Source organism: Moschus berezovskii, chromosome 10 (assembly GCF_049115385.1).
Source record: "Moschus berezovskii isolate FMDL1 chromosome 10, NW_MosBer_1.0, whole genome shotgun sequence".
Taxonomy (NCBI): Eukaryota; Metazoa; Chordata; class Mammalia; order Artiodactyla; family Moschidae; genus Moschus; species Moschus berezovskii.
The window spans coordinates 23,017,196-23,036,130 of record NC_142469.1 but is presented as its reverse complement, the minus strand read 5'-3'; the positions used below and the strand labels follow the sequence as shown (position 1 = coordinate 23,036,130).

The 18,935-nt window shown below is 35.1% G+C and overlaps 1 protein-coding gene across 5 annotated transcripts in view; it reads left to right on the top strand.

The window, feature by feature from the left end:
• The window catches only part of PHIP (PHIP subunit of CUL4-Ring ligase complex), a 124,323-nt gene that overhangs the window by 60,041 nt on the left and 45,347 nt on the right, over positions 1–18,935 (top strand). For 4 of the 5 annotated variants that reach the window (XM_055433709.2, XM_055433708.2, XM_055433707.2 and 1 more), the window contains exons 16-20: positions 8,216–8,344; positions 9,272–9,497; positions 10,662–10,799; positions 11,554–11,737; positions 14,807–14,924. In XM_055433709.2, the coding sequence (XP_055289684.1) occupies positions 8,216–8,344; positions 9,272–9,497; positions 10,662–10,799; positions 11,554–11,737; positions 14,807–14,924 (795 nt within the window). The remainder of the gene's footprint in view (positions 1–8,215; positions 8,345–9,271; positions 9,498–10,661; positions 10,800–11,553; positions 11,738–14,806; positions 14,925–18,935) is intronic. The other variant, XM_055433706.2, reaches the window with a different exon arrangement.

The following is an 18,935-nucleotide window of genomic DNA, read 5'->3' as shown; positions in this document are numbered from 1 at the left end:
GTTTTGGATAATTGTAGCTATATATATCTAGGGAAAGGAGAAATAAGCTTGAAATAGGTGTATCTGGTATTGTGTTCTCTTGTGAATCAAGATTTTAAACCTTTCTCTTCCTCTCTCTTCCTTCATCTTTTTCCTTTTTTTCTCCTTCCTTTCCTCTTATCTCATTACCTATCATCATCTAATAAGATATCATATACTTGCACTCCATTTGTTAAAAGAACTTTTTATGCTTCCAGTAATTGTTTCAGCCTCTCTGTATAAGAAATTACCTTCAATCTTCTGATTATAAACTTTAGTTATTGTCATTTTCTTTCAGATTTCTGGGATTCTTTTGATTCTGTCTGTCCCTTTCTCATCTATATATTGGTATGAAAAACATATCTTAAAATTCGTTGCCATGAATGCGAACTTGTCTCTAGCTTGTCATACTATATTTGGTGAATTACTTCTACATAGTAATTTTTTGATGTGTTCCATAATTTGCTATCACAGGGATATTTGAGATTTGATAGTTATAAAGGAAAGTATATAAAATTGTAGAATGTAAATATGTAGACATAAACGTTTCGATTAGCAGATATTTGAGTGCTTATTTTGCACATAAGCACAAAATGTAGATGTCGTCCCTTTTTCATCTTTTTACTCTACCTTGCTGCATTTTTGGGGGAGATAAAATATACCTGAAAAGGTAAATGTGGCTAAACAGTTAGAAATGACAGATAGCTTATGAGGAAAGATAATTGGTGCATCTAAAGATGTGAGGGGCTTCCCTGGTGACTCAGAGGTTAGTTAACGCGTCTGCCTCCAATGCGGGAGACCCAGGTTCGATCCCTGGGTCGGGAAGATCCCCTGGAGAAGGAAATGGTAACCCACTCCAGTATTCTTGCCTGGAGAATCTCATGGATGGAGAAGCCTGGTAGGCTACAGTCCACGGGATCTCAAAGAGTCGGACACGACTGAGCGACAGAACAGAACAGAAAGATGTGAGGGTCACTTCAGGGTGAATGGTCAGAGAAGGAGGAAGAAGTAAGAGAAGTATATCAATAACCAGATACAAAATGTTAAGACATGTTCATAGAATAATTTAGAAAGTTTCTGTGGAATAGATTTTGAAAAATGGGTAATAAAATGAAAAACAATAAAGTGAAGTGGCTTGTTGGTACCCTCATATTACTTGTAAACATAAAGAATATTTAACCTAGTGGGAGTTAATTGGTAAATTAATTTATAAATTACTTTATATTCCAAAAACTTAAGAGAAAAATAGATTGGTTGCTAGTGGTGGTAGTGTTTCAGGTATGAAATTGGATAGGTGCAAATCTGCTTTCATCAGTGAAATCATAATGAAATAGTAAACCTGTGAAAGAAAATTATGTAAGACTTGGTATTTTGTGATAAAAAGATTAGAGCTGGAGAGTAGCAAAATTTAATGTGTCGGGAGTGTTGAGCTTATGTAATCTTCACAACAATAATACTATTAATGGAAATATGAAAGATGTGAAAGAAAACTGATATTTTCATATGTTGTGACATAGTGTTGTGCTATCTTTGTGTTAATGGACAGCCAGCACTTGGAGATAGACTACTTGGAAAGGCTAGTTGTAGAAAGAAAGAACTATGCTCTTCCATGTTGAACACTGTCTAACTCATAGAGACATAGAGGACAGTGTAGCAGGTTTAAACATTTTAGAAGTACAGTTGATCCTTGAACAACATTGGCTTGGGCTGTGCAGGTCCACTTATGTGCAGATTTTTTCAGTCGTAAATACAATAGTGTACTACCCTAGAATCTCTGGTTAGTTGAATCCATACAGTGCAGACTTTTGGGATAGAGAAACTGCATATATGCAGGGCTGCTATAAGTTATATGTGGATTTTTTGTGCAGAGGATTGGCTGCCTTAATCTCTTTCATTGGTTAAGGGTCAACCCTTGAACATGTTTAGCAGAATGGAGAAGAGATTGCAGTCTCTAGAAAGTGTGTTGGAAAGACAGTATGCTATTACTGTGTCAGAGAGGCCAGAGGAAGAGAATAAATTTCAAGGAGGACTTGATTAACAGTTTTACTTCCTCAGAGAAATAAGAATATGGGTAAACAAAATAGTGTTAAATTTGAAAATGAGTTATTTATTTTGGTAATATATTTTTCTTTTGTTGAATGTTAGAATTCCTCAAAATCTCTTTTATATGTTTAGTGGTTTTATCAAGCCAGTTAAAACAGTTTTCTTTTTTATATTAACTTATTTATCTTGGAGCCATTTATTCTAAATAGCTATCTTTAATTCATGTGTAATAATGTTGCCATTAATTAAAGAATTTTCAGTGTTAAAGTAAATATTCGGAAATAATCTTTAAAGTAATCTGATACCTGGGCCATTGGAGTGTGATAGTTTTCCCTTAAGATATATTATTTATTTACACTTAACTATAGTAGTAGTTAGAAGGTGACCAAAGCATGTTTTAGTCAGAGGTATGACAGTGTCTGTCTCCAGTATCTTATGCACATTCTTAATTAAGTTTATTCTTTTCTGGGTTGATAAAGCTTTAAAGGTTCTTTATACATAAGGAAGGGCTTTCTACAGGTGAAAATGAAGTCGCTCAGTCCTGTCTGACTCTTTGCAACTCCATAGACTGTAGCCTACCATAGACTAGTCTACAGGCAGATTCTCCGTCCATGGGATTTTCCAGGCAAGAGTACCGGAGTGGGTTGCCATTTCCTTCTCCATTTCTACAGGTAATTCTTAGCATAAATTTAGTTTCTCAGTTGTTTGATTCTTGGGATATGAGTCTATCTCATAAAAGTATTAGGGTATTTTTAAAAATTCATAATTTTAAATTGTGGAGTTATTTTCCAGGCGAGATACTTGTTCCCTTCTAATCAATAGTATATTTTTAAAAATGATATATTTTAAAGTGAAAATGTTAGTCGCTCAGTTGTATCTGACTCTCTGGACCCTGTGGACTGGAGTCTGCCAGGCTCTTCTGTCCATGGGATTTTCTGGGCAAGAATACTGGAGTGGATTGACATTTCCTTCTCCAGGGGATCTTCCCAACCCAGGAATTGAACCCAGGTCTCCTGCATTGCAAGCAGATTCTTTTCCAACTGAGCTATGAGGGAAGTACTAGAGTGGGTAGCCATTCACTTCTACAAGGGATCTTCCCAACCCGGGGATCGAACCTGGGTCTCCTGCATTGCAGGCGGATTCTTTACCATCTGAGCCACCCATAAATTGACCCTGGTCATAGACTTGGGGTGATTCCATTAAGAAGATGATTCTGCCTAAGAAAGCCCATATTTTAACCGTCCTGATTGAGTTCCTTTAGGAATTCATACTTCTTGTATCATCTCTGTGTGTGTTCCTCACAGTTGATGTAACCTAGACCCTGTAATTTTAGTCTGCATCATGATGCTTTTAGCATATCTCATTTCCAGGTTATCTAATTCTTCCAAAAGGCTTCTTAAAAATTAGGTGTAAAGGATTTTAGAATTGGGTAGGACTCTAGTGATCATTTAAATGATCTCTGTCATTTCCTAGAGATACTAAGTGATGAACCCATTACTAGAGGAGAGGTGTTTTCATTCTTGGGCCTCACTCTTCTGTCTCCTTTTAAGTATTCATCTTTCTACTTCACAAGAATTATATTAGAAGTTCTGGATTGTATTCTGCCTTGAAAAGGGTATTAGTATTCTTCATTAAGGGCTTCCTGTTAACTCAGTGGTAAGAATCCACCTGTCCATGCAGGAGACTTGGGTTCGATCCCTGGGACAGGATGATCCCCTGGAGAAGGAAATGGCAACCCACCCATTCCAATATTCTTGCCTGGGAAATCCCATGGACAGAGGAGCATGGAGGGCTACCGTCCAGGTGTTGCAAAAGAGTCAGACACGACTTAGCAACTAAAACAACAACATTCTTCATTAAATATGACAGTTCTATCATCAAAGCTTTTAATTCGTAAGTTTTTGTATTGATTTAATTTTTTCCAAGTTGAATATAAGCCTCTAACAAAATTGTGCTGCTCATTTCTTGGAAATAATTCTAGAATTCTTCAGTCAGTATGAGAATTTTCCTACAAAGGAGTCATTTTAACTTCTGGTCTTTTCATCTTTTACTTTAAAAAAACAGAACAAAATATCCTTATCATAGTTAACTGAATATATTTTTCTATTTTTTATTCAACTCCTATTCTTTTAAGTTTTTGCATTAATAAGTAAACATTGTCTCATTGATTTTCTCAGCTTTCTTTATTGTGATTTAGTAAGTATGAGTTTTATTGTGTGGTCTTTGTTTACATATGTCCCAAATAGTGTGTAGCAAGCATGCTTGATATTATTAGGGGAATAGTTCATCTAAACTTCACTTATGTTGAAAATTTGGTGTTTTTTTTTTCTAGTTCTGTTTTTAAACTTATTAGAGCATGGTTATAAGTACTAGAATAAGTTATATATAATATTAAATTTTATGTTGACTTACTCCTATTGAGCATTTAATTTTATGATAGGTTCATTAACTTTATTTCCTAAATATATTTTTTAATTGAAGTATAGTTGATGCATAATATAGCTTCATTTAATTTTATAGCTTTAATATGAATAGAGAGGATATTTATTTTCTTCCATTTCATTTTTGCGTGCAAGTCTCATTGATTTCTAGTTAAACATGCATATTCAAACACTGCCTTCATTATTAAATATTTTCTTTAAGTATTCTTAATCATACATATTCTGACCTTGGTTTAAGAAGAATCTGAAAAAGATTTCTTTTCAAAGAGAAGTATTGAACTATTTTTTGTGGTTGGCATAGTTAATCATAGCATAAATCATAAAAATGCTAGGGTATATTTAGTTAAATATGTATATGTGTGTGCTCCATCATGTCCAGCTCTTTTGCGAGCCCATGGACTGTAGCCTGCCAGGCTTCTTTATCAGTGGAATTTCCCAGGCAAGAGTACTGGAGTGGTTTGCCATTTCCTCCTCAGAGATTCTTCCAAACCCAGGGATCAAACCCACATCTCTTTTGTCTCCTGCGTTGGCAGGTGGCTTCCTTAACCACTGCACCACCTGGGAAAGCCCTATTTAATTATATAGGAAAATATTTTCCTGCTTTGTATCAACTAGAAAGCCTAGACTGCATTTTGTAGTTAGGACTGTTTATTATCTGAGGACCTTTTTCTAAAGATAAATTTGGCATTTTAAATAAGGTGGTGATGGGCATCTTTTCTAATTGGTTTGTAAGTAGAGCAGATCTGCTATTTTCTTTAGTGAATAGTTAATCCAAATAATGTACTTTTGAAATACAATTTCATATTCTCCATAACTCTGCAGTTATACAGATGGCTTATCCCAAGAAAATCAGTACCATTGTGCCATATTTAAAATGGCGTTTGTTACTGTATAAGAAAACAGTGATTTTCAATAGGATTGCTATTTTTTCTTTCCTTTTTTGAAAGTTCACCTCTCCCAAGTATTCTTTTAGAGATCTATGCTAACTGTAAACATTGGTAGAGATCATGGATATAGGGTTAATTAATCCTTGTGACAACTTCCCTCCACGTACCCCAAGAGGAAAATGTAGAGCAGGATTGCCTAAACATTATATGAAGGATGCTATACTTAGAAGTGTCTGCCAGATATTCTTTAGCATTGCTGAGTCAGACTTGCAGATCTTTTCCTTCCTCTGTTCTACTGCATACTTAGAATTGGAAGCATTTATTATGTAAGATTTATAAAGTAGTTGGGGTTTTTGGTTTGTTTTTTGTTTGTCTTTTATGAAATTTTGAGGGAACTGAGGTAAATAAAATATCACAACACATGGTCAAGACAGTTTTAATTCTTTGGTCTTGATTTTCTTATGTAAAATTCTATTTAGAGGTAAACTTTATTCATGTGATCGGTTATTCATTTGTAACAGTTCCTGTAATGTTTTATTTCCATAGACAGCACTGAAAAATAGAGATGTGAATCCTGACAGTTATACTTGTAGCCTTTCATGTTTTAGAAAATGCAAAGCTGTCTGGCTACTAACACACTTAGGTTGATTTGGAGAAGTAGTTCTTCTCTTTCTCAGTTTTGAATAGTTTTAAAGTAGAGTTGGGGCTTTAAAGTTAGTTGGGGCTAACTCAGTGTAAAGCCCCAAAGGTCTGTTACTTATTTTTATTTTATATTGTACTATATTTATTTACAGTGTTGTGTTTGTTTCAGGTGTATAGCAAAGTGATACAGTCATATATATATGAATTACAAAAGCAGTTCCCGTCGTTTGATGGGGTGCTCATGGTTTATAACATACATGGCATTCTTTTGAGAGAGGGATAACTTAGGTATGGTATTGGGGTTTTTTTCTTTTTGCAGCTTGAGGCAGTTGTAAAATAATTTAATGTAGGTAGCTTTTTACACGGAGAAGGCAATGGCAAGCCACTCCAGTACTCTTGCCTAGAAAATCCCATGGATGGAGGAGCCTGGTAGGCTGCAGTCCGTGGGGTCGCTAAAGGTCGGACACGACTGAGCGACTTCACTTTCACACGTTGGAGAAGGAAATGGCAACCCACTCCAGTGTTCTTGCCTGGAGAATCCCAGGGACGGGGGAGCCTGGTGGGCTTCCGTCTATGGGGTCACACAGAGTCGGACACGACTGAAGTGACTTAGCAGCAGCAGCAGCAGCAGCTTTTTACAACTGTGTATTCTATAGTATTTTTTCATTTGGTGAAATTTTAACTGTTAATGTTTATGGCATTGTGCTTTGTACCATTTACTAAATAAAAATAAAAAAAAATTAAGAGTTGGAATCAGTTCCTTCCTTTGTTATCTTATCCTCCAGGATTCTTCACAACCAGGAAATGATCCTGTTTCACTCATTCATTTTCTTGCTTTCATGTATATCTTTTAGTGTATTAGACACATTGTTTCACCAAGTGTCTTTCATGTGATTAAATTTTAAGGCAAGTTATTGCTTTTCCATTATTATCACCATTTAAAACAGCATTAGTAAGCACCTCATTCTTTCTTTTCAACAAGCCAGAGGAAAAACCAGTTTTCTTTTTGAGGTAAACCTGTTTGTTGTACTATGGAAACTTCTTAGGCAGAGCCCTTCCTCTTAGAACATTTTCTCTTTTTGACCAGAATGCAAACTTGCCTCGAGAAGTCAACTATTCTTCCTTGAGAAGTCAACTATTCTTCTGAGTTTTAATTTCATTCTGTACCTGGTGAACTATACATTCATCCCTATGCCATATTTTTAACACTACAGAAAATTACCACTTCTCTCTTTTCCAAGCATTTACTGTGATTTTGGGAAAAGTTATAACTAATAAAACGCAATTTGTTCTAGATCAGTGGATACCGGAACAGAGAGGAGGTATTTCTTACCTGATAATGTGTGTGTGTTCCGATTCTGCTAATCCAGAAATCCAGTCACATTTGTTGAAAATCATCCTTAGTTGTTATTTGTTAGGGAGTCAACTCCCTATTTTAGTTGTTTTCTGAAATTCAGTCCCTAGATGTGCTTTAGATAGGGTAGAATTTTTACTCTTTCAGAACACTGCTAAAGAAGTTTTCAACTGGAACATAGTCTGAAGAAGCACTGAGAGCAAAAAATTCAGAGTGGTGATTGGCCACCTCTGTTTGATTGACAGGTTGCAGGGAGAAACCCATTCGTTCTGGATTAATGGAACTGGAAAACAGAAAACAATTATCAGGTAAAAAAAACCTTTTCTTTAACCTTTGAAATTCACCATTTAAAAAATGGGTCAGACCATCCAGGGAATTTATTACCAAAAAGAAAAATTTAGTGTCTTGTGAGCAGTGATCTCTGGCTATTACTTCAAGAGTTACAAAAATCACTACAGTTACTCCACATTGTCAGCCTTTGCTGAAACAGCTTGATTAAATACAGATAAGATGGACTGTAAGGTGCAATTGCATTTTAAATCTGGGTTAAAGACATGAAGCAGAATTCTATGGGTGGGGGAGAATGGTGGTGTTCTATTTCCTGACTTGTGTCTGGTCTATGGATAAAGCTAATACATTGGTTTTCGAGGCTTTTAATCTGGCACTTTTCATGAATATTCACAAATTTTGTACTATACTGTGTTTTATCTTTACTTCAATAGGATATATACTTATATTTCTTTTACCATAGAATTTTAGTAACAATAGTCACCAATCAGTTCTTTATATTTTAATGGCAGTTTTCTGATTGTTGGTTAAATACATTTCAGATTGAAGGCCAAGGACATGGTGCAGTATTTGACTGCAAATGCTCTCCTGATGGTCAGCATTTTGCATGCACAGACTCTCATGGACATCTTTTAATTTTTGGCTTTGGCTCCAGTAGCAAATATGACAAGGTAGAGTATGATGATGCCTCTATATATCTGCTCCTTATAATTGTTTGTTTGTTTGCTTGCTTTTAAATCCATAGATGTTTAGGGGTTGTATTTCATGGAGGGAAGTTATAACTTTTATATTTCAGAAAAAATAACTTTTTACTTAGCCAGCTAGAAAAATCTAGGTAGCAGTTCTTAGGTTGGGATATATAAAATATATCTTATATATATATATGTATATGGGAGATGTTCATAGAGGGATTTGTTGAAATTATGTAAAATGTTTTATGTGGATAATATGCATTTATCTGGGTACAATTTCTGTGGCTTTTATGTAGTTCTCAAAAAATGTATGGCCTACTTTTATGGTAGCTAATTTTTAAAAAATATTAAAGCTCTTCTCTGAGATTAGTGACTAAAAGATTTAAATTGTTTATTTGTGGTAGAGTTGTTTAAAATGTTATAATTAAAATGGAAGTTCAGGTTTAAGGAATTCCAAATTAAATGATAAAATTTTGAAGTTAGATGTGTTAGGTATGAATTTTTATTTCAGAAATTTTAGAGATGTTAGTTTTTAATATCATTATATAAACCATGTTTACTGTATACTTATGGATTTTCTTAAATTGTATTAGTTTGGTTTCATTGAAAAGTTTAATTCAAAGAATAAATTGATTTTTCATTGTAAAATACTAAATTTATGTTACTTTTAATGTTTTTTATGAATATAATCTCTTCCTGTTCAAGGGAAAATTCATAGTATCTACTTTTCTAATCATAAGATTTAATGCAGAAAGTACAGATAAATATTTATTTACAATTCTAGAAAATATTATTCTTTTATATTGGCTAATGCCATGATTTATATTTAAATGTTTGCTTTCCATTAGAAATCTATAATGATAAATTTTTCTTTGTCCAATTGCTTATGGGTCTTTCTTTTTATAGATTGCAGATCAGATGTTCTTTCATAGTGATTATCGGCCCCTTATCCGTGATGCCAACAATTTTGTATTAGATGAACAGACTCAGCAAGCACCTCATCTCATGCCACCCCCTTTTTTGGTTGATGTTGATGGTAATCCTCATCCATCAAGGTATCAGAGATTAGTTCCTGGTCGTGAAAATTGCAGGGAGGAGCAGCTCATCCCTCAAATGGGGGTAACTTCCTCAGGTAAATGATCATTTGAATAGACATCCAAATTTTCCTTTTGAAATCTTTTAAAATGGATAATTGGCTAGAACTTTGTTTTTAATTGTTTTGAACAAATGAGTAAAATGATTTTTTATACTCTTTTAAAAGTTCTTTGAATAATACTTAAGTATTGTAAGATAGTTAAGGAAAATTGGAGGTTTTATTAATTTGGGGCTATATCTATTTATAACCTTCTGGGGATTAATAGGGTAAGTCTGTATTTGGTATGGGATGAGTTGGTTCATTTATTCATTTGGCAACATACATTGTAAATCTCCTCTTTCCCTGACACTTGCTAAGCTGTGGTATTCAGTAGTGAATTAAACAAATGCATTCCTTGTTCTTATGGAGTGAGATAGGTTTGTAAACAGTTATAAACAAATATATAGTTAATCATGATGAATGTTATTAAGGTGAGTAATATAGTGTGATGTGAGCGAATAAGACTAGATAGCCTATTCACATTGAAGGTTGTTTTAAGAAGTGATCAACTTATAAAAGTTTAAAAGCAAGATAGGAATGAAAAGTGATGCTGTTTTGGAGGGTGAAAGTTAATATTAGTTGAAGATTCGAATGGGAGTTGATGATTTTCTCATCACTTTCCTTATGTTGACAATAAGAAATTTGTTGAATGAAGCGGTAAAGGTTTTTGAGAAAGTGGGTAATCAGGTTTGCCTTTTTTTAAAAGAAGATCTAAGACTAAATCCTTGTTTTGCGGAATTAATAATACCTATGGACTTGTGGAAAAGGAAATGGCAACCCACTCCAGTGTTCTTGCCTGGAGAATCCTGTGGACGGAGGACCTGGTGGGCTGCCGTCTATGGGGTCGCACAGAGTCGGACACGGCTGAAGCGACTTAGCATAAATGCATGGACTTGTGATATTGTAAGGGTTTTGATTACCTGAATCATGGTAAACACTTAGTAAAAGTTATGTCATCATTGTTATTTTTAATAAGTTAAATTTGAAGGGGGTATGTCTCCTTTTTTTTTTTTTCTTTTTTTCCTCTCTCTCCCCTATTATTTACAGTTGCTCATTTTTAGTCTTTTATTCAAGCAAAATTTGTGTTTAATTCTGGACTCAAAGTGAAGTTGATGAATGAAATGGTTTGAAGTGTCCTTAGCTTTTTTGTGATTTACATAGGACTGAATCAAGTTTTAAGTCAGCAAGCAAACCAGGAGATCAGCCCACTGGACAGTATGATTCAAAGACTACAGCAGGAGCAAGACCTGAGACGTTCTGGTGAAGCAGCTATCAGTAATACCAGCCGTTTAAGTAGAGGTAAGCAGTGACTATTTTAAGTGCAGTATTTAAAAATTAAAGCAGTCTAAACCTGTAACACTAGAGAAACAGTTAACAAATATAGGAAATCCATGATATGAACTATTTGACTGCCAAAATAAGCATAATCATGCTTTTGAAGAATATTTAATGATCTAAGAAAATATTCATAATATAAGGATTCAAACTGTGGACAATGAGTTTTTTAATAGGTATGTTCTTACAAATTTCTTGTAATGAACATGTTTAACTTAGAAAAATGTTAAAAATAAATTTATTCAAATAAAGTTCTTGAATAAATTTCTTTGATAGTGGAATACATTCACATACATTCTTGAACATCTCACCACCCTTATTGTTGTATATTACTAAATTTTAGAGAAAATTTAAAGCAGATTTATGAAATATAAATGTCCTTGGGTTTGTCTGTTTTTAATTCTTACATGGTTTTTCCCAAAACATACAGTGGGCATTTTTTAAAAACAATGATTTTACATCTTTGGAGATAGTCAGTAGTTATGATTCATTAACTTAACCTGGTCAACTAAATAACCTTATTTTGTTTTCATTAAGCTTTGCTTCTGGTTTAGTTCCTGATTTGGTGATTTGATTATCTGCCATAGTATGAAGTTTCATGTGAAAGATCCTATGAATTTTTTTTCTCCTATTATTTTTTTGGTTTGTTTGTTTCCTGTTATAAGCCAAAGGAGAAATATCTCTAAATAGAGCTTTCTATATTAATTTTTGCTCTTAGGCTCTACAAGTTCTACCTCAGAGGTTCATTCACCACCTAATGTAGGACTAAGGCGTAGTGGTCAAATCGAAGGTGTACGGCAGATGCACAGTAATGCACCAAGAAGTGAAATAGCCACAGAGCGGGATCTTGTAGCTTGGAGTCGAAGGGTGGTAGTACCTGAGCTATCATCTGGTGTAGCCAGGTAAGGGGAGTTATAAATTGTGATGTACTACAGTTGTTTTTATTCATTTTGAGTTGGTCTTCAGAGTACCTTTGCAGCTCTAATTTGTCTTAAATTTATCTGAAAAGAGCTTATGTTTTAAACTATTCATGACTCTGGAGAAAAGTTAAATTTCAGTAAATGTCCCTTTCTAGGATGATTCAAGTAAATGATACTTACGGGGGGTAGGAGTTGTTAAGGTGAATGGGGGAAATTATAAATTTGGCTTGAACAAATATATGAGATTTTACTGAGTAGCATATTTGAACTTTAGTTTGTCTTGCTTAATTGTATCTTAAAACACATTTCATAAAGTTTGTTACAACTGAATTTTTTATGGATTTTACTAATCACTCACACCATGTCATTCACAGGCATAGTGAAAATACATTATTTATTGATATGTTATTATTGATTTTTTTTATATTGAAAAATATGTGTGTGTGTGCTCAGTGGCTTCAGTCATGTCTGACTCTTTGCAACCCCATGGACTATAGCCCAGTAGGCGCCATGCCCTCCTCCAGGGAATCTTCCCAACCCAGGAATCAAACCCATGTCTGCTGCATCTCCTGCACTGGCAGACGAGTTCTTTACCAGCTGAACCACTGGGAAAGCCCATTTAAAAGTATACATGTAAAATTTAAAAATGTTGATTTAATGTAATCCTAGTCTCAATGTCATTGCTGTGAGAGAAGTTTATATCCAGTTCCTTTTGATTCTTTAGTAATGAAATACTCATGAATGAGGTCTATTTCAACCCCAGCTAATACTTACTGTATATTTTAATACTGTACTATAATAAAAAAGGATCAAATTTGATTTTAGGATTATCTCGTTCTTAATAGAGTAATTGTATAGTTAAAATATTTTTAAACTGATTATGCTTTTTTGATTGGATGATACTTCAAATTTGTTTTAAGTTTTAGGATTATACACCTGAAGTTTAAATTTGAACCATAATTTTATCCCGTGATAAATACACTCAGGTGTTCTTATTAAAAATTAACTCAGTGTATTTTTAGTTATATTCATGTCTACTTGTTAATTATAATGTTAAGGTTTGAAGAGGGTTCAGTTAGTAACAGATCTGACTACTTGAAAAATAACTCAGAAGAATAAAATAGGAAATCAGAGTATTACTTCTATTATTGATACAGCTGTGAAGAACATAATTTTTATCTGCATGAATGTTTGCTTCCTTATACTGAACTTCAATACAGGTAGCACTGGGCCACGGTATTTCTCTCCATGTGAGGCAGTGGTTTGCCTCTTTAAAATGCAGAGCAGAATGTGTACATTACAAACAGGCATAGAACTGGGCTATTCTAAAATGGATTTTCCTTCTAGAGCATCCCAGTGAAATTGGTTCACTCTTCCTACCACCAGCAATGCATGTAAAACAGTGCAGCCCCTCTGGAACAGTTTGGCATTTTCATAGAAACCTAGACTATCACAAGATCCATTGATTGCACTCTTGGGAACTTACCCCCAAAGAAATTAAACTTATTTTAACCCAGAAACCTCTACACAAATGTACAGCAGCTTTATTCGTAATAGCCAAAACGTAGGAATACCCTAGATGTCCTTCAATGAGTGTATAATCAAACAAACTATAGTATATCCACACCATAGAATATGACTTCATTAAACAGAAACAACCTATTGATATACATCTTGATTGATCTTGAGGGCTTTATGCCGAGAATGTATTATTCTGTTTAGGGACTACTCTTGACATGTCAAAAGTATAGAGATAGAGAACAGACTAGTTGTTGCTAGACATTATGGGGAGGAGGGGCTGAGGAAAGAAGAGTAAGGTGGGTATGATGATTAACAGGGCACACAAGAGATCTTTGTGGTAATGAAAATGTTCTGTATCTTGACTGGGGCAATGGATATAGAAACCTACACGTGTGGTAAACTTGGATAGAACTAAATACACACACACACACACACACATGAGTAGAATAAAACTGGGTGATTCTGAATATCAGTGGGTTATATTCAGTATCCAGATCCAGGTTATGATGTTGTACTATACTTTTAGAAGATACCACCTTTGGAGGGCACTGGGTAGAGGATACAAGGAACCTTTCTGTATTATTTCTTAGAACTGTGTATAAATCTGCAATTATCTCAATAAAAGGTTTAATTAAAAAAAACAAAATTAAATCCAAGGCTGTTCTTTTCATAAGATTTAAGTTCATTCATTTCCATTCAGAACTCCAACCAGCTGCATTAGAGGTTCTGCAGTTAAGTATAAAATGACAGCATTAATTCACCCTAGTAATAAAATATCAACATTATAGGGCACGTCCAAGTTTGAATATTACCTTCCTTCCAACTGTGTTAACTCCAAGGAAAAATTAAAGTTCAGAGATTAAATACCCTTGCAGTTCAGAAACTTTGAAGTTTTAAGGAATTAAAATTCTAAAAAAATTCTCTTGTCCTTGTGAGTTCAGTTTCTATGAAATTAAACTTCACAGTTAATGTTCCTCAAAACTTCTGTTCCTCAAATTCAGCTTGATACCTGGATAGAGTTGAAGTTTTTTCAGGGACTGAGGCCTGACCTTCATTTCATTGGAGAGAATGCAGTTCTTTCAGGGCTTCAGGAGTTAATAGTAGATCTCCCTCAAAGATGTGTTGTGCCTCTGTTTGTTTGTTTGAAGATTCCAACTATCTCTGTGACACATTAAGATTATCACAGCATAAGCCCAACACTGTCATAATTAAATTGTTTTTAATGTTTGACAATGTTCCTAGATTCTAAAACTTAGGAGTGACTGTTCCTAGACCCTAAAACTTTATTTGCCAAAGACCATAGCGGAAATGGTAGTATCAAGTTCAAGTGGACAGATTCTTTCCTACTGGAAAGGCGTCCAGTCATTTAATACTAAATGTCCAGAACTCACAGTCTCTGAATTGAAGCTCAGAAATCTTTATCACATGCCTCATCTGAAAAGAAAACATTGATGCCTGACATTTCCTTTGGGGAGAAATCGGTTACGGAAATTATAAATTAGGATATGTGGCTTCGAATTCTCTTTTCAGTAGGCAAGAAGAATGGAGAACTGCAAAGGGAGAAGAAGAAATAAAGACTTACAGATCAGAAGAGAAAAGAAAACACTTGACAGTTCCAAAAGAGAATAAAATGCCCACTGTCTCAAAGGTAAATAGTGATTACTTTGATGTTTAATATTTGCTTCATTAATATAATGACCATTGAAAGGCAGTTTTGTAATTAAAGATATGAACTCTGGGAGTTGGTGATGGACAGGGAGGCCTGGCGTGCTGTGATTCATGGGGTCGCAAAGAGTCGAACACGACTGAGCGACTGAACTGAACATTATAGACAGGCTATTTAATGAAATAAAGTTAACATAGTTAATTCTCAGTTATCTTTAGATTATCTTTGTATCTTTATACATGTCATACTTTCTGCTGTACATTTGTCTCAAATTCCAGTTGTAATATGCCTGTTAAATCCAATAAATTTATACCTTAACCCTAAGCAAGATCTTTTTTTAGTTTTGCCTTTGGTGGCACACTCTAAAACAGTGTTTTGGTTTAAATTTTTGTCTTTTTTTTTTTTTTTTTACTGTTTTGCACCACTTTGTTATTGCAGATAATCAAGTCAGCTATGCTGCTTTAAATAATAGTTCTCATTTTCTCCATTAAGAGAGGTATATTGTTCCTCCTAGTTTGCTTGTTGGTTTTTCTGTCATCCTACTCTGGAAAAAATTTTAAGTCCAGTGGATTTCAGTTGGTTATGCCCTAATCTGGGAGAGAGATGGACTTAACTGCTGGAGTGTCAAAGGATGACTGGTCTCTTGACCCAGCTTTGTACTCTGTCCTCTTATCTGAGCTCCTCAGATGTTCTGAAGTAGTCTCCTTTATTATAACTCTCTCTTCTGTTTTATAACCCTTCCCAGAACTCAAGTAGTCCTTTGCCACTTTATGTGTTCCTGTGGGTAAGAGTATCCTACCTTGGCAACCGTAGGACCCCGCCCTACTAGAATTTCTGTTAGTATAATTTGAACTAATTTTTTCTAAGTTTTTTGTTGGTTGCGGTGGTTGTTGTTTTCATGGTGGCTGGAAAGCATACCTATTTTTAGTTTCCTTTCTTTTGACTCCAAGGATGTGGGGACATGAATTCGTATAATGACTGTGAGCTATTGCTTCCACTTTTATGGATAGGATATGGTAATATCTATAAAATTAAAAGGATGTGCTTGTCTTTTAATAGTGGTTCTTCAAAGACTTTTTGAGAAAGGATTGATGTGAATGTATGTATGTTTGTGTGCATGCAGATATTTACTGTCTCTGGTGGCAAATATGGAATAACTTTAGTATCTATTGGTAGAAGAAAGGTAGGATGTCATGACATATATACATGGAATATTATACAGTTGTTTTTTTTTTTAAAGAAGTTAGAGTTCATTGCTGTGGAGAAATACTCATGATGTATTTGTTTAGTGAAAAAAAAGCAAGTGTAACAATAATATTTATAGTTTCTCAAATTTTATGAGAATGGAGAAAGGTTTGAAAGCACTTACCATGTGACTTATAACATTGATAATCACAGATGTACAAATTGAGAGATGCTACCTTACACCTCAGAGTTGCATTAATTTTTTTCCTCTAATAATAGAGGGTACTGACTGTAGGGGAGTCGTATAAGTTAATGCAGAAAAAGTGTTTAGAAAGCAGTTAGAAAGTTGATTTTGACAATAAGTTTGGTCCCCAAATGAGTGTCTTAAATTTATTTTTCTTAAATATTTATTTCCCTGTATTTCTCTCTGATATAAAAGCCTTGGTAGGTGGTCAAGGTCTGGTGTGATGCCCTCTGTGTTGGGAACTGAAGCTCTTTAAATTTTTCTGATTTTCTTGTGTGTGAATTTGACCTCTGACCTCATGCCTTAAGATAGCAGCATTTTCATGTAAGGCTGTAGGAGGGAAAGCGATTTCAGTAAGAAAGGTGCAGAAGGTGCACGTGCTCTCCTGATGCAAGTTTTTTGAACTTTTTCTGCAGCACTGTACCAGAGAGCCCATTGGCCAGAATATAGTCACATGAAAGTCTGACAGTGAAAATTTCATTTTCTGTGCAAGAGGAGGGAAACCAATGTTGGTTGACAGCCGGCTTTTTCTTCTGCGTTAGATATAAGTCATGTTCTTTGACTTGGAATTTATCCTAAAGAAATAAGAATTGTGGATAAAGCTTTACAAAATGAAACAAAAAGCATTTTTAATGAAATAGTTGTGAGTAGGTGAATAATATTTATGTTAAATGAAAGAAGCAAGATCCATTACATTTTTAACAATAGGTTACTAAAAGCATATGAGATATAGTTGAGCATCATTTCCTTTTTTTATAGCTTTTACATATTTTCACAGAACTACAGAGTCCTTCAGTAATTCTTGAAGAGAGAATCTGCGTAGAGTAAAATTTCGAATGCTAGTTAGTATGAGAAGATGTGTTTAATTTCACTTGGCTTTTATAAGTAACAGCCCCAACATGGGTACAACTACAGTGCTGGAAAGACATGACAAGACTGGTTGTGGGGAGAGCTGCAGAGTGGAGGGGGTGGAGGGGCAGGGATGCTTGGACTCGGGTTTGCAGTATCACAAGTCTTGAGGTACACACCCATCCCCCATGCATATACAGACTCTTTTTTAGAAGACAGAGCAAGATCTAGATTATTTTTTCTTTTTCCTTCCTTTTGAAAGTGCCACCCAACACACTTGTGAAACCAGAGTCAATCATATTCAGATACTGAAACTAGCATATTATTCTGAGAGAGAGAAGAGAGGATGTTGGAAGCATGATATAGCAACAAGCTGTTGTGGGAAGTGTTCTGTTGGAGAAATTAGGATGAAACCTGTTGTCCTTGAAATGGAGAATTCAGTGCATGAGTTGAATAGGAGTGTGAAGCACTGAAAAATGAGTTAGTAAGCTGGAATATGAAGTTGAAGAACTCTTCCAGAATGTATCAACAATGGATAAAATAATGGAGAGAAGGAGGGAAATGTGAGAACCGTGTATATATGTGTTTTTGTAAATGTGTGTGTTGTATACACACATACATACACACTACAAGTACATAGTAAAAAAGGTTTATTTAGTAAGAGTCTTCGAAGAAGAGAAACACATAGGGAGCAAAGAGTTGAAAAAAATAACCAAAATTTTCTAGAATTAGTCTCCAAGCAAATGCATAGTATGCTAACTAAAAGAGAAAATAATGTAAAATATAAAACCTCAGTTGATCATATTATAGTGAGATTTGAAAATATCCTGAAAGTTTCTGGAGAGAATAGGAGAATTACCTTAAAATAACCATGAACTTGACTGATGTTAGTTTTTGTTTGGTGTTAACAAAACGGGTTCCACTGAGTACCCTGCAGCGAGGAGGGTAAGAAGGCATTAAGGAACTGATTCACATGAAGAAAACTGTCTGCAACCCCAGCACAGTAGTGTTTGTGCCAGTTTCTTATTGGAGTGGTGACAGTGTGCTGGAGCCGAGTGCTAATAACATGTCTTGATTCAAGGGTTGGAAAGTCACCTCTAATGATGGCAATGGCAGTGGAACAGTGAAGCTTAAAGCTCTGAATGGCATCCTACCACCAACTTGTCTGACAAGCCCTTGGTGCCTGCCCCTCCAGGTAGTACTGGACATGTTCCTGTGGGCGAGTCTCAGACTGGGATTCTCAGATCTGGCATTACAACTAAAGTGAAAAAAAAGGTCTGTTGAAGTACACTTAAAGCCTTGAGTGAAGCTTTTCTGGGGACAGTGTAGACATCAGTATCAAGAACATGTTTGTCGGAGATGCTTGCCATGGCATTGTTGCTCCTGAGAGCAAAAATAACCCATAGATGGAAGCAACTAGCTTCACAGCTGAGGTGATTATCCTGAGCCAACCAAGCCAAGTCAGCTGTGCAACTGTTCTGGATTGTCCACAGCTAACATAGCTTGCAGGATTGCTGAACTGAAGAAGATGAATGTCCCTGTTCTGGGAAGAAGCTTCTGAAAGATAGCCCCAAATTCTTGAAAGGTATTGATGCTCCCTGCCACTTTTGATAAGGTTCCGGGCAAGCCACCTGTGTGTTGAAAACTCCCCTGACTATCCTCTGGGTCGTTTTGCTATTTGTGAATGAGACAGAGATTTACTATGGTGTCATCAA